The sequence below is a fragment of the Danio rerio genome, chromosome 1, assembly GCF_052040795.2.
Source record: "Danio rerio strain M-AB ecotype USA chromosome 1, GRCz13ab, whole genome shotgun sequence".
NCBI lineage: Eukaryota > Metazoa > Chordata > Actinopteri > Cypriniformes > Danionidae > Danio > Danio rerio.
Genome location: NC_141021.1, coordinates 7057501 through 7082500, shown reverse-complemented (window position 1 = coordinate 7082500; position 25000 = coordinate 7057501). Strand labels below are relative to the sequence as shown.

At 35.7% G+C, this 25000-nt stretch overlaps 1 protein-coding gene across 1 annotated transcript in view; it reads left to right on the top strand.

Moving 5' to 3' along the window:
• pard3ba (par-3 family cell polarity regulator beta a) overlaps positions 1 to 25000 on the top strand; it is a gene marked incomplete at its 5' end in the record, with an annotated part of 217436 nt that overhangs the window by 141936 nt on the left and 50500 nt on the right. The window contains 3 exon segments of the mRNA NM_001328558.1: positions 17761 to 17802; positions 18096 to 18203; positions 19783 to 20046. Coding sequence (NP_001315487.1) covers positions 17761 to 17802; positions 18096 to 18203; positions 19783 to 20046 — 414 coding nt within the window.

Sequence of the window (25000 nt, the reverse complement as noted above, 5' to 3'; positions counted from 1 at the left end):
TCCTTTTAAGCATTCAAATTCATCCCCGTGCATAAATAAACTAAATAAAAAAGGCTTATTTTAACACCGAACACCTGACAGTGTGTCATGCAAACCTACACTCTGATATAAAACAAACACACACACACACACACACACACACACACACACACACACGTCTGCCCTCCACCTCAATATCATCTAACGTTCCAAATTTGAACAAATCCAACACGGCATCAAGCCAATTAGCACGCCTGTTCTTCCTCTACCCAGAATGCATCATGCCCAGTGAGATTACACAGCGAGCCTCATCGTAAGCCAGCCGCAGTTAGACATGTACTAGTTTAGCTGTAAACAGGCTTTATCATAGTGTTTGTTTATGAGTGAGCAGATGGCTTTGACAGTAATCTGAAATGGAGATGATTCTTTAATTTACTTAATTTTTTTGCATTTGGCTCTGTTTAATCCCTGGGTGATTTGACAAAGTCGACGCTTCTCCCACTGCGCTCATGACATCTTTTACATGTTGGATTTGTGATGATTTTAAAGTTGTGTGTTATTTAAGTTTTAGTAATGGTTGTACATTTTATAAGTTTTTTTTAATTTGTTGTGTGTGTTTAGAGAGGGTTTGTAAATGTTTTATAATGGCAGCTTGTCGGAGTATGTGCAGTTTATGGTCTTTTACTAGTCCATAGAGAAACATTCAACCGTGGCTTCAATTACAGTGACTTGGAGTTACACGGCCCTTAAAACAGCTAATGCTCACCGCCTGCATGCTGAAAACAAGCTTTAGTGACAGGCAACCTAAAGCAGACAATATTAAAAAATGCTTTATTTTTATTTATTTTACTTGTATTTATTTTTTTTTTACCATCTTCAGGGTATTTTTAAATTAAATTAAATTTTATTTTATTCTAAAAATGGTAATGTGAAAACACTTCATAGCAAGTCATACAATTGTTTTATTTTTTATTAATATTATTTTACAATTTCAGCTGCCCAAGTTTTGCTTTATTTTATTTTATCTTATTTTAAAACTTAAAACAAGTATAAGCGGCAAAATAAAACACACAAAACTTTACATTTCATACTGTTGTTTTGTTTTTATTTATAATTTTTTTTTTTTTTACAATTTCAGCTGTCCAAATTTTATTTTATTTTATTATAGAACTGAAATTTACATTACATAAAAAAATATTTTTTTTGCACTTCAAATGTGTTTTATTTAATTTTTTTATTCGTTTTAATTTTTTTGTTTTATTTTTCATTTTATTTAAAACGTGTATTAGCAAGAAAATAAAACAAACAGACCTTTACATTTCATACAATTGTTTTTTTATTATTTATGATAATGTTACACCAAGTTTTATAATTTTATTTTATTTAATTTTAGATTTGTTTTATCGGCTTTTCTACATGGAATATCAATTACAACATTAATTTTATTATTATTCTTAAATGTTGTTGTTAAAACTACCCCAAATAAACGCTTCCCTCCCTCAACAGCCTATAACTTCCTATTGAAAAAAAACTGAATAAACATAGTTAATAAGTTAAAAATAAATAAATAAATAAATTATAATAATAATGATAATAATAATAATAAAGATAAATAGATAAAACAAATTGAAAATGAATAATATGTATTCATATTCATATTTAGAGAGTTAGCCAGCAGATAATCTAAATAGGGGAACCACAACTTGTCAAAGGTCTTTAAAGAACCAGTAAGTGATGGTCTAATTTTTTTTCCCACTTTTTATTTTATTTCATAGCAGAACTTTACATTTCATAAAATTGTTTTATTTTAAATTATTATTTACACTTCAACTTTGTCCATGTTTTAATTTAATTTAATTTAATTTAATTTAATTTAATTTAATTTAATTTAATTTAATTTAATTTAATTTAATTTAATTTAATTTAATTTAATTTAATTTGCTAATACTTAATGCCTTGTAAAGAGAAGCATTAGCAACAAAATAAAATAAAAACATCTTTAAAGGAATTAGTGAGTTGAAATTCATTATGACTTTAAACATTAAATCCTGTTTAATTGGTCTTGTGGTCCCCATTCAGCTATAAACAAACTTTTTTGTGCACGTACCTTTTTGTATTTTTAATTTAGAATTTGATTGTATTTTATGACCGACTAACTATTTTAGTGTAAGTGCTCCAATAATTTGACACATTCTGTTTTGCATTTTCTGAAAAAACTTGTAACGATGTTTTTCCTGTGTAAAAAGCACTAACACAAAGGTTCTATTTAACCTTTAAGACTGCAGATTATTCCAGCATTTGCTAAGGTAATTGCTAATGTGTGCTGGAAGATTTTTGTAAAGCAATTTATTTATTTATTTTCCGTCAACCATGTAAAAAAAAATAGTAAGTCTGATCATTTTGTTGATGCATGCAGTAGTTGGATCTCGTTTGATTACACGCAGAACTATACAAACGGCTTAATTTGGTTTTGAGAGCCAATTTACAGACAAATGGTGTGTGTGTGTGTGTGTGTGTGTGCGTGTGATTTAAGTAGTTAATGCTTTCTAGCATGATAAACTACATTCACGCACACAAAAACACAATATGCTACATGCGTATGTCATTTTGGTGCACATATAATCATGCAATAATAATGGAATCCATATCCGTTTTTATTGACGTCTAGAATTACAGCTGGTATTTAGCAGGACACACATGATGCATCCCATCTGAATGCAAACATATGAAGCCGTTAGCGCAATCGCTCAGCGCAGCCCGCGTGAGGCTAATTACTGAAATCTGTTTTTAAAATTGAAGCCCATTCTTCTGTGATTTCCTCATTTATTCAAGCCGATGCGTCCTGTCAGTCACTAAAAACACATATTCACATTAGCAGGGAAGGCAGAGCGACTTATGAATATTAATGAGCTTTTTGCATACTTAATCGGCCGTGGCAGGCCCTTCACTCTGTGTTTGTTTGTAGGTTCTGCCATGTCTTCCAACTTCACCGGTCTTGACACTGGCTTTCAAACTTCTTTTTTTTTGAACGTAATGAAACGCTTAAGCAAAATTGTTTATGAGAGGTATTAATGGATAGAGTTGAAATGATATGCCTGTGTGTATTATATGAACTCTAAATGACAGTTTAAGACAAATTTCAGTCACTGAAGGACTTTTGTGAAATGATGACAAGCTTTCCACTCACATTTCGGTTTATTTAGATGCTGTTTGAGCATGGAAAAAGCCAACAAGTCTGTATTAAAAACCAAGTTATACCAGTTTTCAGTGACTTATTTTACTCTTATAGTTTAAGTAGTGTTGGAAATGAACATTGAATCATTCAATCTATAATTGAAGAGTTTAGATGCAAAAATCTCTAAAAGCCATTTGATTTTTTTTTCGCCTTAAATTATCATTTTTCTCTGTCTCCTTTATGTAGGCTCAGTAATTTTACTTTTTATAGTGACTTTTATAGTTCTTTTCATTAACTTTCAAGTGAAATTACTGAACATAAACATAAGAGGCTATAAAAAATGCTCATTTTAGCAGAACATTTCAGGTGGCATTCAGAGGTTTTTGCATCGTCTTTTCATATCACATATTATATCATATACACTCACCGGCTACTTTATTAGGTACACCTTACTAGTACCGAGTTGGACCCCCTGTTGCCTTCAGAACTGCCTTAATCCTTCATGGCAAAGATTCAACAAGGTACTGGAAATATTCCTCAGAGATTTTGGTCCATATTGACATGATAGCATCACACAGTTGCTGCAGATTTGTCAGCTGCACATCCGTGATGCAAATCTCCCGTTCCACCACATCCCAAAGGTGCTCTATTGGATTGAGTTCTGGTGACTGTGGAGGCCATTTGAGTACAGTGAACTCATTGTCATGTTCAAGAAACCAGTCTGTGATGATTCACGCTTTATGACATGGTGTGTTTTCCTGCTGGAAGTAGCCATCAGAAGATGGTTACACTGTGGTCATAAAGGGATGGACATGGTCAGCAACAATACTCCGATAAGCTGTCCCCACACTTTTACACCACCAGCCTGAACTGTTTATACAAGGCAGGATGGATCCATGCTTTCGTGGTGTCAATGCCAAATTCTGACTCTACCATCTGAATGTCGCAGCAGAAATCAAGACTCATCAGACCAGGCAAAGTTTTTCCAATTTTCTGTTGTCCAACTTTGGTGAGCTTGTGCAAATTGTAGCCTCAGTTTCCTTTTCTTGGCTGACTGGAGTGGCACCTGGTGTGGTCTTCTGCTGCTGTAGCCCATCCGCCTAAGGGTTCGATATGTTGTGCGTTCAGAGAGTCTCTTCTTCATACCTCGGTTGTAACAAGTGGTTACTTGAACCAGTCTGGCCATTCTCTTCTGACCTCTAGCATCAACAAGGCATTTGCGCCCACAGAACTGCAGCTCACTGAATATTTTCTCTTTTTCTGACTATTCTCTGTAAACCCAAGTGATGGTTGTGTATGAAAATCCCAGTAAATCAGCAGTTTCTGAAATACTCAGACCAGCCCGTCTGGCACCAACAACCATGCCATGTTCAAAGTCACTTAAATCACCTTTTTTCCCCCATACTGATACTCGGTTTAAACGGCAGCAGATCATCTTGACCATGTCTACATGCCTAAATTTAAGTGGCTGACATGTGATTGGCTGATTAGAAATTTGATTCGAGCCCAGTTTGATCAACTGTTGTCCTGTGTCAGCTGGAGGATTTCCCACCGGGACACCAGCAACAAGCTCCTAATTGGTTAATAAGCAGAGAATGTCTGCTGAAGTTCAGATTTTCGAACTTGAGCTTGCGCATCAATTGCGCAAAACGTTCAACTCGCGCCGCTTCATTCGCTTGAATCGTGCCGCAGGATGTCTAATCGTGTCTTTGCATTGACTTAACATGTAAATCACTCGCGCTTGACACTTTTTCTGCATCTGTTGTGAACAGCATTAGGGGAACTATTCCTTTAGGTGTGTATTTAAGTGCGTTAAATTGCATAACTAAAACAATTTTAAGTGTTTTTTTTTTTTCATTTGTTAATTATTAAACCAGAAAGTCTCATTGTGATTTAAAATCTCTTACACATAGAGATCTGGCCAGGGTAGCAGCCATACAGTAAAGCAATTTTAAAATACGAGAACAGCACATAACAACAACATTTCATCAATGCTCTCAACAAGAACAATCCCATGCTTCCAACACCACTCTCTTTATAATGCCTGTAAATTCACCATTAAGTTTTGCGTGTTAAAATGATCAGATTACTCTATACACATACTGTATTACTGAGTAACGTGTGTGTCCATTTGTGTGTTGGAGCCGCAGTGAGAGTGTCAGTTTAAAGCTGCACTGTTGTTGAGTCTGTCAATGTTCAGTCTGGAAAGCGCGAGCTGTATCCCATGACACTTGCTCCGCGCCTTGCATCTCATGCACAGGTTGATAGTGAGCAACGTTATGAGACAGCCGATGATTGATGGACTTCTCTGCGGCTCAGAGAAAGCTGCTCTGACGGTAAAGGTTAACAGCCTCTTTCCCATCACACACACGCCTGGCCTGGAAGTGGTCAAATCACATTAACCTTTACTTTCACGCCTTTTTAATATTAGCAAGTGCTGCATAAAGAAACTGGAGATTCAGAACGCTCAAGTGGAAAAAAAAGCACGGCGGGCAGTGTCAACTTCTGTAGTGTTGTAGTTTTTAAACTGAAACCATAAGCCATTGCTATGTGTTTGCCATGTTGTTTCTATGTGTAACGGAGGCCAGCTAGTGAGTGCTGTGCTGGTAAACCTCACTCTGACCTCTAAGGGCCTACTCACACTATGCTATCCGTACAGTGCCCAGGCCCATTTCCTGCATCGTTTAAGAAGTGTGAGTCCGCTGAATCGGGTTCACTTGGGCTTGTGTGTGCATGCAAAATGCGCCAAAGCCCGAAACTGAAAGCGAGACGTGACTTTTTAAGGGACTGTTTCATATGGATTATTAAACATTCTTACTGTTCAGTAAACGCAAACTGCCGTAGTTTGTTAAAGATGCAAACCCCTCACTGTACGACAGCTGCAAACCTTCAGCAAACCTCCTAATACCTGCATAACGAGGGCTTTAAGATTGTTTATGAGAGTCAAAAGTGGCTGATCGGTTCGGCGAAATATCTGACTGCGTGTCACTGCATCCCTAACGACTAAAGCGATATAACTAGAGAAATCTCCACTGTTCTGAGCGAGAGCGCTTACTGAACAGCGCAGCATCGATGACGTAAGCGTGCCCAGGCCGATTGTAATGTGAGTGCGGGCCAAGCGGGGGACAAGCGTGCTTTGGCCCGGTTCGAGGCAACTGTCAATAGTGTGAGTACAGCCTAAAGGTGCTCTAGCGACAGACGCTACAGGCCATGGTCTTTAGCCTCCTTGGTAGATCAACCGACTCTCATGCAGAAGGTCGCCGGTTTGATACCAGCTTGGAGCGGGTTGGGTGGAGTAGGACCGGCGGGGTTACATATGCAATGTCTTGAATGTTTTGATGTGTTGCTAGGACGTTTGTAAATGGCTGTTTAGGTGTTCTGAAATGTATTCAGTACTTGTATATTGTAATATTAGAATGACAATTTATAAGAATACCAATTAGAATTGGTATTTCCCAGTGATGGGTTGCAGCTGGAAGGGCATCTGCTGCATAAAACGAATGCTAGATAAGTTGGTGGTTAATTAAGGGACATAAGCTGAAGGAAATTAATGAATGAATGTCCAATATTTGGGAAATGACTGAAAATTATGATTTTTTTCACCCAGCAGGTGAAATGTTTATCTCATCACCTCACTTCTAAACATATTAGCACCCCTCCTTTCAATAACCCCCATGATTTGACGTGTCACTCATGACATTCATTTCCATGGTTTGCAGCTTATGGTAATTTTTTGTAATACGTCAGAAACAATTTTGCTTCAGAAATCTTTTTTTTTTTTATCCTCTCGCCATGGGCGGAAATGAATTTGCTTGGATAGATTTCATATGGTGAGAGGTCCATAAACATCATCTATCTGAATATTAGATACAGAGAGGTTTCTCCAGTCTTGCGGGGAGTGACAGATGCGTGCTGTCAAACCCGCAGTCAAAGTGTCATTCTTCCAGCAAATCGCCGGCCGTTTTGATTGATGTGCGCTTTATTGAAGACGCCATCTGCAGCTTGGACACATGCCACTCAAAACTCTAACAAGACTTTACAGTTTGGTCAATGGTGTAAAACATAACATACATATTATTTTAGAGGTCTCATGCCAAAATAAGACAAGATTTATATCACCTCCGTGACACCGGTTATATGTTTTCGACAACTTTTAAGTGTTTTGATGGATTTGCATCAAGTGTGTAATGTCTGAACATGTTGGTTTTCTGAACTAGTTTGTTGCTGTAAATAATGTCGATCATTCAATCAGAGTCAAAATTTGATTCATAATACAGTTTTTCTAATATTTTAAATCTTTTTTTGTTTGTTTGTTTCTGTGAATCTGTGCACTTTTCAAAACTTTTCACTTTTACACTCATTAGGTACACCTGTCTAACTACTCGTTAACACAAATTTCTAATCAGCCAATCACATGGCAGCAACTCAATGCATTTAGGTATGTAGACATGGTCAAGACAATTTGCTGCAGTTCAAGCCGAGCATCAGAATGGAAGAGGATTTAAGTGACTGAATGTGGCATGGTTGTTGGTGCCAGACGGGCTGCTCTGAGTGTTTCAGAAACTGCTGATCTACTGGGATTTTCACTCACTACCGTGTCTAGGGTTTACATAGAATGGTCTGAAAAAGAGAAAAATTTAAGTGAGTGGCAGTTCTGTGGGGGCATTTCTGCTGCGACATTCAGATGGTAGGGTCAGAATTTGGCATCAACAACATGAAAGCATGGATCCATCCTGCCTTGTATCAACGATTTAGGCTAGTGGTGGTGGTGTAATGGTGTGGGGGATGTTTTCCTGGCACACTTTGGGCCCATTAGTACCAATTGAGCATCGTGTCAACACCACAGCCTACCTGAGTATTGTTGCTAACCATGTCCATCCCTTTATGACCACAGTGTACCCATCTTCTAATGGCTACTTCCAGCAGGATAAAGGCTGATTTATACTTCTGCGTCAAACGTCGGCGTATGCTACGGCGCTGACGCATAGCCCTTCGCCATGGCCATCGCGTCACTGACGTGCACCTCTCAAAAAATGTAACTACACGTCGTAACGACGTGTAGCGTAAGCTCTGTGATTGGTCGGCTTGGTAGCGCTGACGAGTCTGGGCGGGACCGAGAGCCGCGCGAATGGCGCGAGCGATTGTTTACAAGTGTGGAGTCCCCTGAAGGAGCTCCGGATGGAAATTTTTTGTTTTGTGTTTACCTCATAGTTAAAGTTGTTGCACGTCTGCCGGTTCCTGCCTCAAAATGAGCGAGTTTGAGCCACTTGTACATCCCGGAAGTGTTCAGGAAATGCAAAAAAGTAGCGAAGAAACTCGACACAGAGGAACATTTACACCTCACTGCCAACTAGCGTTTCGGAAGTGTTAATGCAGACCGACAGAGACAGCGCGCAGAAGTATAAATGCACAGCCACGCGCTTTGCCTGCGCCGTGGGTTACGCCGGTCACTTGACGCAGAAGTATAAATCAGGCTTAACCCACCATGTCATAAAGCACAAATCATCTCAGACTGTTTTCTTAAACATGACAATGAGTTCACTGTACTCAAATGGCCTCCTTAGTCACCAGAGGTCAATCCAATAGAGCACCTTTGGTATGTGGTGGAACTGGAGATTCACATCATGGATGCGCAGCTGACAAATCTGCAGCAACTGCATGATGCTATCATGTCAATATGGACCAAAATCTCTAAGGAATATTGGCCAGTACTTTGTTAAATCTATGCCACAAAGAATTAAGGCAGTTCTGAACGCAAAAGTGGGTCCAACACGGTACTCGTAAGGTGTACCTAATAAAGTGGCCGGTGAGTGTAAGTGCATTGTTGTTCCTAAAACGGTGACAAAACCAACTAAGTAATAGCATTGGTTGTTTACAACAATATATATTTTTTCGTTTTGCAAAAACAAATAAATCAGAGATTTTGACCATAGGCTTCATTGTGCTTTGTTTTCTGCTTAGCTAATATCTTACTTTATTTTGATTTATTTTACTGCTTATTGATGCAACAGTATTTGAAATCTAGCTCTACTTAGTCTCTCAGTTTTCCACTGCTGTGGAATTAGCCTGATTAATCCTCTTTGACTGTGTTTTTCAGATTTTAATTTGAGTCCCTGCATTTAATCCATCAAACCTCCTTTTTTACATTGTATCTCATATATTGGCTTCTTTCCTTCATTTCTTGATTAAATTTTTCGTAGTCTAATTTTACCCTTCTTAATCCTCTAAAAGTCCTTTAATGAAGTCGTATACGAGTATTGTGGGATACGCTTTTTCTCATAATGGTGTATCCATATGGAAATATGGCAGTTTTGGGTGGTATGGCATTTTTTTCTATGAACTACAAAAGAGAGTTTTACAGGTTTTTTTATATGTCAGTTGTCTAGATCTTTCTTATGGGGTGTGTGTTTTTCTGTCTCTTTTTATTTGCGGGAATACCTTGATATGTTTGTGTCATGTTTTACAGTAAAAACAAGTGTGCATAATGTTCAAGTAAATGTATTACATATGAATGCTATTTTTAATTATGTATTCATCAAAGAGTCATGACAAATTTGTTTCTGCAAAAATATTTAGTGCAACTTTTTTAGCGTTTTAAATGAATTTTTAATAAGCTTAAAACAGCAAATTAGCAAACATGAATGATTTTAGAAAGGACTAGCCTAATGATGTTGAATCTTCAGCTTTGAAATCACAGAAAAGTCTATACAGTATATTCAGTTAAAGTCAAAATGATTTGCCCTCCTGTGAAATTTTTTTTCCTCTTTCGAATATTTCCCAAATGATGTTTAATAGAGCAAGGAATTTTCACAGTATTTCCTATAATATTATTTCTTCTGGAGAAAGTCTTATTTGTTTTATTTTGGCTAGAATAAAAGCAGTTTTTAATTATTTTAAAACCATTTTAAGGTCAATATTATTAGCCGCCTTCTTCTGATTGTCTACAACAGAGATGCCCAAACTAGGGCTCATGGGCCATAGTTGGCCCACGCATGGTAACCTTTGATATGGCCCTTCATCCCATCTGAGAAGAGAATGATAGAGAGTTTTGTAACAGAGATTGCCATTTCTAATTTAACATAACTTTTGTTTTTTTAACTGTTTGTCTACTAAAAAGGAAACTGAAATTAAATGTTGTAAATAAATAAAATAAAAAAAATGAAAGCAAAATGTAATTTTAAGTGTTATCAATGGGATCAATCACGTTTTTTTTGTAAGATGTTCATTATAAAATATACAAAAATGTATAATTATTATTACAAGTATTTTAAATTTAATAAATTATAGTATCAATTAAATTATATAATGAATTGTAATAATTTACAGTTTGGGATGTTTACCTCTGCCCCACCACCCTCAATCAAGTTGAGTTTTTGGCCCACCACTGGTCTACAGAAGAAGCCATTGTTACACAATGCATTGCCTAATTACCCTAACTTGCCTAATTACCCTAATTAACCTAGTTAAGCCTTTAAAGTCACATTTAAGTTGAATACTAGTATCTTGAAAATTATCTAGTTTAACAAAACACAAATTAAACAAGATTAGTCAGGCAGGCAATGGTCAAACAGAGGCAAACAGTAGCATACATGTAATCCAGGATCATTGTCGAAAACAGGCAAATGGTCAGTACATGCTGGCAAAGAATAAATATCAGCGGTACAACAAGGCATGGATGAAAACACTGAAAAGACTAGACAAAGAACGCTTCATGGTGTTACAGAAAACAGTGAACAAGACTCCACCTAGAAGTGTGTGTGCTGTGTTTATAGTCCTGGTAATCAGAGAGAATGATCTTTACCTCTGTGTGTGTGTATTAGTCCAGGTAGTTCACAGCTATAGTGGAAGTTAATGGGCGCAAAGCATCATGGTAGTTGTAGTTCATGTGGGGACAGTTTTCCAGCGATCTGCAGAGGTTAGATCACTGATGATCGTGACGTCTTGTAACATATTATGTACTGTCATCATGACAAAGATAAAAAAAAAATCTGTTATAATGAGTAAATAAATTGGGGTCGACATGGTGGCGCAGTGGGTTTCGCTATTGCCTCACAGCATGAAGGTCGCTGGTTCGAGCCTCGGCTGGGTCAGTTGGCATTTCTGTGTGGAGTTTGCATGTTCTCCCCGTGTTGGGTGGGTTTCTTCCAGGTGCTTCGGTTTCCCTCACAGTCCAAAGACATGCGCTACAGGTAAATTGGGTAGGCTAAATTGTTTGTACTGTATATCCTAGTCCTTCAGATTGGAGGTGAGTGTTGGGCCAACAATCCACCTCATAAAAACTAGATGTTATAAAACACCAACCTGTTGTTAAATTTTAACTTCAATATAAAAGCCCATGGGAGTATCTAAGAAAATAAATAAATAATTAATGAATTTCCCTTAACAATGAATGGTAGTCTACATACAGATTTAATGTTGAATGAAATTGGTGAATTGGCCTGCTGAAGACAAACTTTTTTCATTAAGCGTTAAAAAAAGCATATCTCAGACAGGAGAAAGAGACAGGGAATCATGAAAGAGAGAGGCAGATCCATTCCTGACAGTTTTGCCTAATTAGAAAGATCCTTAAAAAAGCAGAAGGCCGAGAAACAGGCATTAATATATGCAAACATAATGATCAGCTTAGCTGTACGTCCCCAGTTCCCACAGATCAGCCTGTCCGTCTGTGTGAGAATGGAGGTTTTGTCTGCTAAAACATGAGCCTTTGCTTTAGACTGATAAATTGCAACACTCTGTAAACTCCAGTCAATCGATAAAACCAAGAGCTGCCAACACAAGAGCCCAAGAAAAAGCTGAAGATGCTTTCATTATAGGATACGTTACAGCATAATTGGGATTTTGTAATTACAGCTCAAGCTTGTGAATTCTCATCAACATGGCGTCGTTTTGTCTCATTTCACATCATCTTCGCTGTTAAAGTTGCTCTGTAATTTCTACCGTATGAATTGTTAAGCCTCCCAAGAGCTACATAGACCATCGCAATCTCAGGTTAACAGCTGAAGTAATGCTAATTCACTGTGCAAACTCAATTTTTGACTGTATTAAAGTGATGGTGTGGTGTCTAGGGCTGCAAATCTCAAACATATGCTGTCTTAATCTTAGTGTGTTAAAATAATTAATAAATAAAATGGTCAGTTTGGGTGGCATGGTGTCTCAGTGGTTATCACTGTCACCTCACAGCAAGAAGGTCTCTAGTTCGAGTCCCATCTGGGTCAGTAGGCTTTTTTTGTGTGGAGTTTGCATTTTCTCCCCGTTTTGGTGTGGGTTTCTTCTGGGTGCTCCAGTTTTCCCTACAGTCCAAACACATTCTCTATAGGTGAGTTGAATAAACTTGATTTTCCGTAGTGTATGAGTGTGTGTGCATGAGAGGGTGTGTCTGAGTACCGGGTTGCGGCTGTAAGGGCATCCACTGCGTAAAACATATGCTGGAATAGTTGGTGGTTCATTCTGCTGTGGGGACCTCTGAAATAGAGTCGAAGCAAAATTAATAAAGAAATAGTCAAATTAAAAATCTAATTATGAGAGTCTTATGTCTTAATTATGAGAATATCTCACAATTAGGAGGTACCAGTCATATTTTAGAACTAAAACTGTAGCCTCATCTTGAAATAAAACAGTCAAATAATAATTAAAAGAGTCTCATAACTGTGAAATACAGTGAAATTATATTTTTAAATGTGTTAATCAGTGTTCAATTGTGACATAAAAACAATGATGGCAAATTCATGACATTAGTTATGAAGCAATCCTGTATTTACAAGATAAAAGTCTAAGAAAACTATTCAAAATAAATGTCAATTATGAAGTTGAAAGTCAAAATTGTTAGCATTGTCGCCTCACAGCAAGAAGGTCAATGGTTTGGGTCCCAGCTGGGTGAGTTGGCATTTTTGTGTGGAGTTTGGATGTTCTCCTCATGTTGGTGTGGGTTTCCCCCACAGTCCAAAGACATGCACTATAGGTGAATTGAATAAACTAAAACTGGACGTAGAGTGTATGTTTGAATGCAAGAGTCTACGGGTGTTTCCCAGAACTGGGTTGTTTTGGAAGGGCATCTGCTGTGTAAAACATATGCCAGAATAGTTGGCAGTTCATTCCGCTGTGGCAACCCCTGATAAATAAGAGACTAAGCTAAAGCAAAAGGAATGAATGAAATTTTGGCAAAACTAGTCATGAGACCAATTATTTGTAATTATGACACAAAAGTCTGAGTCAAACTAAGTGTAAAAATGTAATTAAAGTCGAATCAAAATAAAAGTTTACTAGGTGCTCTAGCTCAATTATGTGTTAAATATTGTATTTTACCTTGCTGTTTGGTAGAGCTATAGGTCACAATTTTTTTGATGATCTGTTTGTTCAATTTAAGTTACATTGCATCTACATGCCAACTAATTCTCAGTAGATTTTAAGTAGACTGTTAGGTTGGGGTTAGGATTATAGGTTAAATTGTACAATGTGCCATGTACAAAATTTCTTATAGTCAGTTAAATATCTGTTGAAGGAGCAGTATCAACAGATATTAAGCAGACAGGCATACTCAAATGGACCGTCAAAATGAAGTGTTATCGAGCTATATAATGAAAATAGCAAAAGTAAATAGTAAAAGTAAAAAGTTTCCTTTAAGGGGTTATTAATATTAACCCTAAAATGGTTTGAAAAAAAATTAAAACTGCTGTTATTCTTGCCAAAATAAAGCAAATAAGACTTTCTTCTGAAGAAAAAATACTAATGATTTATAATTGAATATATTAAGCAAAATTAAGTAAATAATAATAAAGAAAAAATAATACGGCTAATCATTTTGACTTCAACTGTATGTAAGAAATATACATAGACGCGGGCCGTAGGTTGATTTCCCTCTTGTTCACCAGCATCAGGTACTTTACATTTTCACAATATAAAAGTTTACTGTCAAAGTGATGTGTTTTTTTTTTTAGCTGTTGATCTTATCCATACATTGAGTGCATAGAGACCGCTGGACACACACACTTCCCCACACACACAATTCTCATTCGACTAAACTGTTTCCTTGAATTAACTCTTTACATGTTGTTTACCTTTGCATAGCCAGAGAGCCAATGATTGTATGATGATGATATATAAATATTTCAATACTTACTCAGTTGGTGAATTTTTGTATATTTTTTGTTGTATTTTTGTTTGTTATGTTTAATATAGTTGTTGTCAGTGGCTTATTGCTATCTGGGCTAAAATTATATTTGTAATATTGACGGATTTATTCCGTCTGGCACCCGAACAAAAAGTAAAATAGTACCTACTTGAAATTTAAGGCAGGGCCACCGATACTATCATCTTTGCATCAAATTACAAAAAAGGAATTACCGCTTGTGCAAGGCATTTCTAATGCAGCGTCTATGGGACAAGACAACGCAAACTCACGGCAATTCGTAACTTTTTGATTTAGTGGCTAATTCGTATGAATATGTACGATCTAATTCGTACAATTTAGTCTGATTTTCTCATCACCCAATGACGGTTGGGTTTAGGGGTGGGGTTAAGTGCCACGCCTCCTTTTTAAAATCATACATTTTGTACGATTGAACTCGTACGAATTAGCCACTAAACTGACATAAGTAAAATATTTACATTCCCTCATGAGATCGGGCTGGAAAAGACAGTAAATTTAACATTATTCTGTCTACCTGCTGCCATTATCAGTCTCACCCCATTTTTTTCATTTTTCTGAAAGTCTTCACCATCATCGAGTTTTTCTGTCATTATTTCAGCAAGTAGGATTATTAAAAAAAGATTTGTGGTACTCTCCCATTCACTGTGCTCTAAGTTTACCCAGCTATGACGACTTCCGCTTTCACGAAACCCAGAAATGTAAAAAGGGTTCGTTGTGTTGTCAGTGAAAGGCGTTGATTGGCCAGTAAAGTGTAGCTGTTGCGTGATGAGCGCTCATGGATTGAACGCATTGATATTCAGGCCACGACTCCCTCTGGTTTTAATGAGAGTGCTTAAGGGCAAGGCAGAGCTAGCATGCCAGCTGCCGGTATTAGATCGCTCCAGCCTAATGAGATAAATACAGTCATTAGTGTGTGTGTGTGTGGGGCTGGGAAATGGAGGACTATTGAGGCTCAAACACACAGGAGATCCAGCCGGACCCTTGAGCTGCTTGTGGGCTGATGTTTGGATCATTCAGTCACGACTTATCTTCAGCAAACATGCGTGTACGTTGTGTCGGAAACAAACTGAAGCCTCTGGTCATATCTGTGTCAAATTAAAAAGAAATCTCGGGTGAGCTTGTGGTTCTTCCTCACTGGAGTGTGTGTCCGTTTGTGGAAAATGTAATTGAATTCTCGGTCGCTAATAGAGGTTGCGCTGTTGTCCTTGTTTTTTAAGTGAATGAGTTTCTGTTTAAATGTGGAGAATTATTCAAGTCATTTTATATATCAAAAGATAGATATTGAGTATATTTGCTGTATTTATAATATCAAGGGCCCTATCATACACCCAGCGCAACAAGGCGCACAATGTGTTTGGCGTGATTTGTTGCTATTTTCAGATCAACGCAACTGTAATTTTGACGTTTTGCACCACGTTGTTTAAATAGCAAGTCTATTTGCACCAATTTGTGGACTAATGGGTATGCCCAGCTTGATCTCATGAGAAAACGTAAATATTTTACGTTTTGTCAGTTTAGTGGCGAATTCGTACAAATTCGTACAAGTTCAGTTGTATGAAATTGTACAATTTAAAAAAGGCGTGGCACCTAACCCCACCCCTAAACCCAACCGTCATTGGGGGATGAGCAAATCGTACTAAATTGTACGAATTAGATCGCACAAATTCATACGAATTGGCCACTAAATCAAAAAGTTACGAATTGCCATGAGATTGTGTTGGTATGCCGGTCTGAAAAGGACACATGAAACATATGAAATGAAAAATTTAAGGATTAAAATGTTTCAAAGTTATTGTTTTCCACTTAAATATAAAAACCACTGCCTACATGCCTTTTTCACCTCGGGGGGGCTTTTTCAGTTTATTCATGACAATTTCCCCTATTATAAGCAAAAGATTAAAAGTAAAGAGTAAAGTGAAGCTAGTGAAGCGTTCAGCTTTTCCACTTACAAAGTCTGCCATGTAAATAGTAAATGCACCATGGCGTGGCACAACTGACTTTTAAAGGGAATGTGAGATGAGACTCTGATTGGTTTAATGCATGTCATGCTCAAAATACACCCATCACTCGTTAAGAGAGGTAAAATAGCAAAAGTGGATTTAGATAGGCTTAGATTGTTAAAATAGAGCCCTAAATTATTAATTTCAATATTAATGATATTTGAGTTTATTGAGTGTAAATAATGTTAAACTTATATGCTGTTAGTAAAAAGTGTAGTTTTTTAAGTTTGAAAAGTTTCTAGCATGCTTTTTCAATATAATGAGTTATTTTATTTTGTTTATTTTAAATAGAATAACACAAATGCAAAGGTAAAAAAAATACTAATTTCTGGATCTCCCTCCAGGTGCAGCTCTGCTGTTGTTGTAGCTAGTGTATACTGTAAAATCTTTTGTAACCTTGGTTTTGAGTTTGGTCCTGAAAAATCTGTTTCAAGGGCTACCCAGCCCTTCCTCTTAGCCCTACACCTTCAAGCTAAAGAGAGTTGGGACACCAGGGAAAGGGCTAAGTGGTAGAATTTGTTTTGAGCCTAATAATGTGTGTATTATAAATAAATGTTTATTAATTTTTATTTATTTTATTTTTTATTATGACAAGGTTATGTTATACTTTATTATTTTATTGTTCTTTATATTACTTTGTAAACATATTTATTTATTCATGTACAATTGTTTCCAGGTTGCTTAAATTTACTTATCACACCCATATGTGAAATGATTCAGCTTGGTCAGTTACTGTTATCACCACTTTATATTAGTGTATAAATAACTCAGTTACTTGGTTTAAGGTTGTTAAATAATAAGAATTAAATAATGGTTTATTATTTATTGAAAAAAAACTTACTCTAGTATTCTAAGCACCATCTGTTCCTTCCAATAACTACTGTGGCACTTCTTGTGTGTATTGCCTCTTGTTGAATTGCTGAATGCCACCTCAATGGTGTATATGCTGAAGTATGTGGAAGGACTTTTAATTTGTCAGTAACAGCTTTATGTCTTGTTTTACGCTTGATCAACTAAATGAATGCCAAAGTCTATTTAACTGATTGTATTTTTATGACATTACAGCATCGATGCTGTAATGGGAACCGAGTGAAATGGAAAAAAAGTCACATTAATTTTTCACAGGAAGTTTATCGGTAGGGGAAGAAACACTAGCTCTGCATATACCCTATGTTAAGTCATTTTGGTCAAAAGCGTCTGCTAAATGTAAATGTAAAGTCCCTGTGCTTACAGCTAACCAGCTCTCTGTGAGTTTAGTGTAGATTGGCCTGTTAGTGAACCAGAAGCTGCTTCTCTTTAAACCTGACACTGATGTTTCATTACCGCCTCACTGTCTTGAGCCAGCATCATCATCATCATCATCATCTCACACTCTCTCTCTCTCTCTCTCTCTCTCTCTCTCATTATTATCTTTATTTTTCACATAACCCTGTCCTCTTCTGTCTTTATCTATCTGTCAGCATGGAGACCTCACCTGACCTCAGATCAGTGCAAAAGAATATGTGAGTTTCTGATGGTTTGGCGTGGAGATGGGCTAAAAAAAAATTACTGCAGGGCGTTTGGACGTGATACTGCTTGGTTTTGCAGGAGTGTGTGTGTATGTGTGTTGTGTTTGAGTGTGTGTGTTTGCAGGCTGGTACATGGGGAACCAATCATTAGAGTTTTAAGAGCAAATTCTGCTTCGGTACATGGAAGTGCAGGGATCTACGGAGTCACTGGTTATGAAACCCTAACACATCTTCCTGTTTTCTGTTCTTTCTTTCTCCCCTCGCTTTCTACTGAAATCCTCATCTAGGTTTGGGAGGAAAAACAAAGAGGACAAGACCAAATCCAAGGCTAAACAGATGGTTGCTGTGAGCGAAGAGGAGGTGGACAAGAGTGAACTAGAGTTGTTTCTGTCCAAGTATGTTTTATTTTAAAGCCACAGTTCACCCAAAAAATGATATATCATGTATGCCAGTTGTTGCTGCTACTGTAGCCCATCTGCCTCAAGGTCGGATGTGTTGTGTGTTCAGAGATGCTCTTCAGCAGACCTCTGTTGTTAACCAGTGGTTATTTGAGTTACTGTTGCCTTTCAGCTCGAACCAGTCTGACCATTCTTCTTTGACCCCTGCCATCAACAAGGCATTTGCTCCCACTGAACTGCCGATCACTGGATATTTTCTCTTTCTTGAACCATTCTCTGTAAACCCTAGAGATGGTTGTGCATGAAAATCTTAGTAGTTCAGCAGTTTCTGAAATACTCAGACCAGCCCGTTTGACACACATGCCACAGTCACTTAAGTCACCTTTGTTCCCCATTCTAATGCTCTGATTGAACTGCAGCAGATCTTCTTGACCATGTCTACATGCCTAAATGCATTGAGTTGCTGCCATGTGATTGGCCGATTAGAAATTTGCGTTAAGGAGCAGTTGGACAGGTGTACCTAATAAAGTGGCCGGTGAGTGTATATGGACTAAATGTAAGCAAACAAATTAAGTTGAACATTACTACATTTATTTTGTTTAAATTTAGTCCATATAAATTGTTTGCAACCACTTACCTTAAGAAGTAAATCCAATGAATCATATTTTTTATTTCAGTATGGAGCAGTTATGGGTTGCATATTATTATTTGTTTCACAAATTTCAGTTATGAAATGGTGGAAAGTGCTAATTTGCTAAATTGATGTTGTCTAAATGATTAAACTAGTTCCAGTTGCCTCACTGGTTTAATTAGCTGTTCTCTTCCTACAGTAATTAAAGAGTCAAGACTAATGAACTAATAAAAGGAAACATTAAAACTCAATCAGCTGTTTACTTGAGTGTTTTTGGATGTTCTAACCTTTTAGCGCTGCCTCAGATCAATCTGACTCTATTACTGCAACTTAATGTCAGTTTTAACATGGTCATTTGTATTGCTGTCTCTCTTACTGATCTGCACTGCAAAAAAAATGCTCTTCTTACTTTGATTTTTGTCTAGTTTTGAGTCTAAATATCTCACAATTCTTAAATCAAGAAGAATTTTCTACACAAGCAAAACATATTGCTTTGTTTTCAGCAAACAAGCAAAATAAGCTGCCAATGGGGTAAGCAAAATAATCTTGTTTTTCCTTTTGACATAAGATTATTTTGCTTACCCCATTGGCAGATTATTTTGCTTGTTTTAAGTAAAAACTTACTTCATTTTGGCACATTATTGCGGAAAATAAGACAATTTAAATTAGCACTTTCCACCATAACTGAAATTTAAGAAAAGCTTTTTTTGCAGTGTGGAATCTTTTTGGCTCGAGACGTACAGTTTCATTCACTTATATTGATAATTAGATGTTTAAAACTTTACAAAAAAATTGACAAAAACTGTAAAATAACCAGTATTGTAAATAGTATAACTAGTAATGATGTATTGTGTGACCAAAGGTGAATTTACTGCATAGCCTAATTTAATAAAGGTCATTTCCACCATCCTTCAAAAGTCCTGAATAACATTGTTATTTGTGCAGGAGTGAAAGGAACAGTCCTGCTCCTGAGCGTGTGATCTTCCCAGACGTTGAAGATGATGATCTGGATCCAAACTACGCTCGCATTAACAATTTCAGAGATCCACCTGCCTCTAGCCAATCCCCTATGCCACCTGGTGCTCCAGCCAATAACTACGCTCAGCCTACTGTCCCCGCCCCCAGCAGAGAGCCGCCCAATGAGGACGCACTAGAGGGGCTTTATGCAAAAGTGAACAAGCAAAGAACCGCCCCTCCAAAGACTGAAAGGTAAGAACCTGTTAGTGGATTAATAACAAGCATCCAAAAATTAGACGCAGATTTTTTTTTGTAATTATAATTTAAAATAATCTTGTTTATGAAAATCATTAGGCAGCAACAATAAATAAAACAACTAGGGATGCTCCGACAAGGATTTTTGCAGCCAATACTGAGTACCGATTCCTCGCCATTAGCCGATACCAAGTACCGATTCTGATGCATCAAGCTTTATATAACTTTGCCATTGCATAAGCGCATTTTCCCTCAATGTATGAGATCTTGCCGTACCTAAGAGAATAAATTAAGGATGTTGCATGCATGTAATGGTCAAAAGCAGCTTTACAAAAAAATAATAGATAAAACAGACAAAAAAATGGTTAGAAAAATTACTGACAATGCAATTCGGAAACATTTCTCACGTGTTGTAGCGCTGTGGATGTACAGGGTGGGCCATTTATATGGATACATCTTAATAAAATGGGAATGGTTGGTGATATTAACATCCTGTTTGTGGCACATTAGTGTATGTGAGAAGGGCAAAATTTTCAAGATGGGTGAAAAAAATCTTGAAAAGTTTGCCCCCTCTCATATACTAACGTGCCACAAACAGGGCATAAATATCCTTAACCATTCCCATTTTATTAAGGTGTATCCATATAAATGGCCCACCCTGTATGACCCTGGCTGTAAACTCGTAAACAAACACTTGCCATCGGTTTATGAGATCGGCCAGATCAACGAATACCGATTGAGTCGTGAAATGTGATTATCAGCTGATACCGATCTTTGGCCGATCAATTATATGCAATTGTTATATTAAAAGTAAATAAGTAAAAGTAATAAATAAATAAAATTCACTAATTGAATGCGTAATTATTGTTATTTTAAAAGTAAATATTTAATTAGTGAATTTTATTTATTTATTTATTATTATTTATTTTTTATTTACTCTTAAAATAACTAATACATATATTTTATTAGTGAATATTATTTTATACATTTTTCAAATATTTGTATGTATTTATTAGTTTAACTTACTTTTAAAATAAGAATAATTACATACATTTTATTAGTGAATATTATTTTCTGCATTTTTATTTGTTTTATAAATTTATTACTAAAAAAACTATAATTGCATATTTATAAGTGAATTTTATTAAATTTTTTGTATATTTTTATATTGATTAATTGATTGATTGCTTGACTGATTGATTGATTGACTGATTGATTGACTGATTGATTAATTGACTGATTTGTTAAAATTATAATGATATTGATTGAACTGGACTGATGCAGTTTCAGTTTACTAGAACTTCTATGTTAGCCACTTTAACACACTCTACATTGTACAAGTGCTGAAAAAGTGAAAATGAATTGAATTGAACGTGCAAACAGACAATCTCTTTAATGTGCCTTTCGCATCCTCCTTATGATACTAACTTGGTGAAAGTAAATCAGTGCAAGTTGTAGCACACAAAACCTGCGTTTTTTGAAGAAGCATCAAACATTTGACTTTGACGTTGTCCATGCAACATATCAGACAGTAAGTCAGTAAGCAGCATATTTGGCCTTTTAGCCGAATACAGCTTGAGTATTGACAGGCGGGTCTGTGAAGTCATGTGTGATTTACTGTGCAGCTGTACAGTGTGGGTATACAGAGAGAATGTGAGTTTTTAGTCCAGCTTGAGTGGTCTCAACGACTGACTCCATTGATTTGTTGTCTGCCGGTAATTATGCGTGAGTGTTGCAGTGTCCGCAGGGACCATGTTCATTCTTGCTCTCGTCCCACCATCGATTCGCACAAGATTATCTTCTGTGTGCTGTTCTGTCCACCGAGCGCAGAAGAGCTGTAATCCTATCACACACACACACACACACTAACACACACACACACACACACACACACACACTAACACACACACACACAGAGACACTTGGATATGTATTGCTTTGAGAAATACATTTAGATGTCTTCTCACAACTTTTCTTGCAGTTTAATAACCAGAGTCTTGGACAAAATACTTTAGTTACTGCAGTCATACCACTGTAAACTCATAACACATGATAGTTTAGTTCTTCAAACAGTTTAAGAGGCTTTTATGGGTGGGTCCACAGGTTTATTGTGGAGAAATAATTGTATTTTTATGTAAAATATCTCTTTTATTTAAGTGTTTTTGTTTGCTGAACAATTATTATGGGCTTTTGTTGTAGTAGTAGTAGTAGTAGTATAAATAATAATATTAATAATGTTGCTGTTTATTATTTAATAATAGTAATTATTTAGGATTTTATGTTTATTTATTTATTTTGCTTTTGTATTTTATTTATTTATCTATTTTTGGAGTGTTTAAATAATGGCAGTATTTTTTTATGTTAAATATTTTTAAAAATAGTAGTAATGATAGTAATTATAATAATAAAAACAACAACAACAACAATAACAATTATAATAAAAATAGAAATAATAACACTGACAATAATAATAATAATGTTTTTGCTATTTTGTTATTTATTAATACTTGCTAATTCATCATTTATTTAATTAGCTTTTGTATTTTATGTATTTATCTATTTTTGGAGATAAAAATGGCAGAATATTTTTTTTTATAAAAAAATAATTTTAAATAAGTAGTAATGATAGTAGTAGTAGTAGTAATAATAGTAGTAGTAGTAGTAATAATAATAATAATAATAATAATAATAATAATAATAATAATAATGTTGCTGCTGTTTATTATTTATTAATACTTTATTTATTTATTTATTTATTTATTTTATATTTATTTAATTTGCTTTTGTGGTTTGTTTAATGATCTATTTCTGGAGTGTGTGAATCATGGCAGAAATTGTTTTATGTAAAAATATTTTTAAAGAAGTTATAATACAAAAAATGTAATAAATAATAATAATAATACTGTTGCTGTTTAATATTTATTAATACTTATTTATTTTTAAATATTTTTTATTTTTATTTGCTTTTGTGTTTTATTTATTTATGTTTTCTGAGTGTTTGAATAATGACAGAATTTTTTTGTAAAACATGTAAAAGTTGTAGTAATAATAATATTAATAATAATAATAATAATAATAATAATAATGTTGCTGTTTATTATGTATTAATACTTTTTCTGTTTATTTTTTTAATATTTTTGATTTATTCATTTTGCTTTTGTGTTATTAAATAATATTGAATAATATAATATTAAATAATAATGTTAATATATATATATATATATATATATATATATATATATATATATATATATATATATATATATATATATATATATATTTTTTTTTTTTTTTTTTTTCTTTTTTTTTTTCCTAACAATAATGTCCGCATGCAAACACAGACCACAGATTAAAATCATCAAGCATTTGAAGGCCTCACTAAAGTCTACATATATTTTATTACAATAAGTGGATCACTCTAGGCCAGGGGTGCCCAAGCTCAAATCTGGACGGTCCTTTTAAGTTTAGTTTCAACCACAATTAGACACACTAGGCCAGCTAATCAAGCTCCATCAAGGCTTTCTACAAACATCCTTGCAGGTGTGTTGAGGCTAAAATCTGCAGGACGCTGGCCCTCCAGGACTGAGATTAGACTCCCCTGCTTTAGGCCTAATGAAAAGCAGAAAATCTTATATCTGAGCTCACGAATAGAAAGCAAGTTTTGAGTCTGCGAGTCTGGATCTTCATGTCAGGGAGCAAATAAGAGAGAAGGAGACGGTCAATTAAGCAGAAAGTAACAGGCAGACAGATCTGGAATCCCCCTCCTCATCTCTCTGTCTCGCTCGTGTCTCATCTACTTTAGCAGGCTACTTAATTAGCATCTTTCGCTCGCTCTCTCGTGTGTGTGTGTGTGTGTGTGTGTGTGTGTGTGTGTGTGTGTGTGTGTGTGTCGCCTGACTGCTCCTAACAGCCCTTTGTTCTCACTGGCGTTTTCTGCATAATAGATGTGACTAATAAATGTTAGTGCTGATCAAACATGGAAACGAGAGGCTTGCTTTTCCTTGTTTAGAAGAGTTTGAGAACCGCACAACTATTTTTCTGAAGAAACGCTGACACAGAGTCAGTGGCAGCCAAAAAAAAAAAAACGTAGAGATTTGGATGGCTTCCAGCGCTGAGGAACGGCCTTAATCGAACTAATGGCCCACCGGCCGTGTGCTGTGGCCAACTCTAATTCTCTGAAGAAGCTGCTGTTTCTTAATACTTTTCCTCCATCACACTGGAGCGCTAAACCACGTTAAGCTGAATCTCTGCTCATGTTGCTTGTATTTACAGTTGAAGTCAGAATTGTTATCCCCCCTGTGTATTTTTCCCCCCAGTTTCTGTTTAACGAAAATAAGATTTGTCAGCTCATTTCTAATAGCTGATTTATTTTATCTTTGCCATGATGATAGTAAATCGTATTTTACTAGATATTTTTCAAGATACTAGTATTCAGCTTTTAAACAAAGGTTTTAAAGGCTTAACTAGGTTAATTAGGCAAGTTGGAGTAATTAGACAAGTCATTGTGTAATGATGGTTTGTTCTGTAGACTAACTAAAACAAATATTGCTTAAGGGGGCCTATAATATTGACCCCAAAATGTCATAAAAAAATAAACTACTTTTATTCTAGCCTAAATAAAACACATAAGATTTTCTCCAGAAGAAAAAATATTATAGCAAATACTGAGAAAAATTCCTTGCTCTGTTAAACATCATTCAGAATATGATCTTTTGGACAGTAATCCAAAACACAAGCAAGAAAACGTTTAAATGCATTTAGAGAAAGAAAATAAAGCTTTAGTATGGCCCAGAATATCAAAATATTAGGATATATGAATATAGGAAATATTTATTTATTTATTTATTTATTTTATTTTAATATTATTTTTTTTAATATATTTATTTATTTATTTATTTATTTATTTATTTATTTTTATTTATTCATTCATTCATTCGTTCGTTCATTCCAT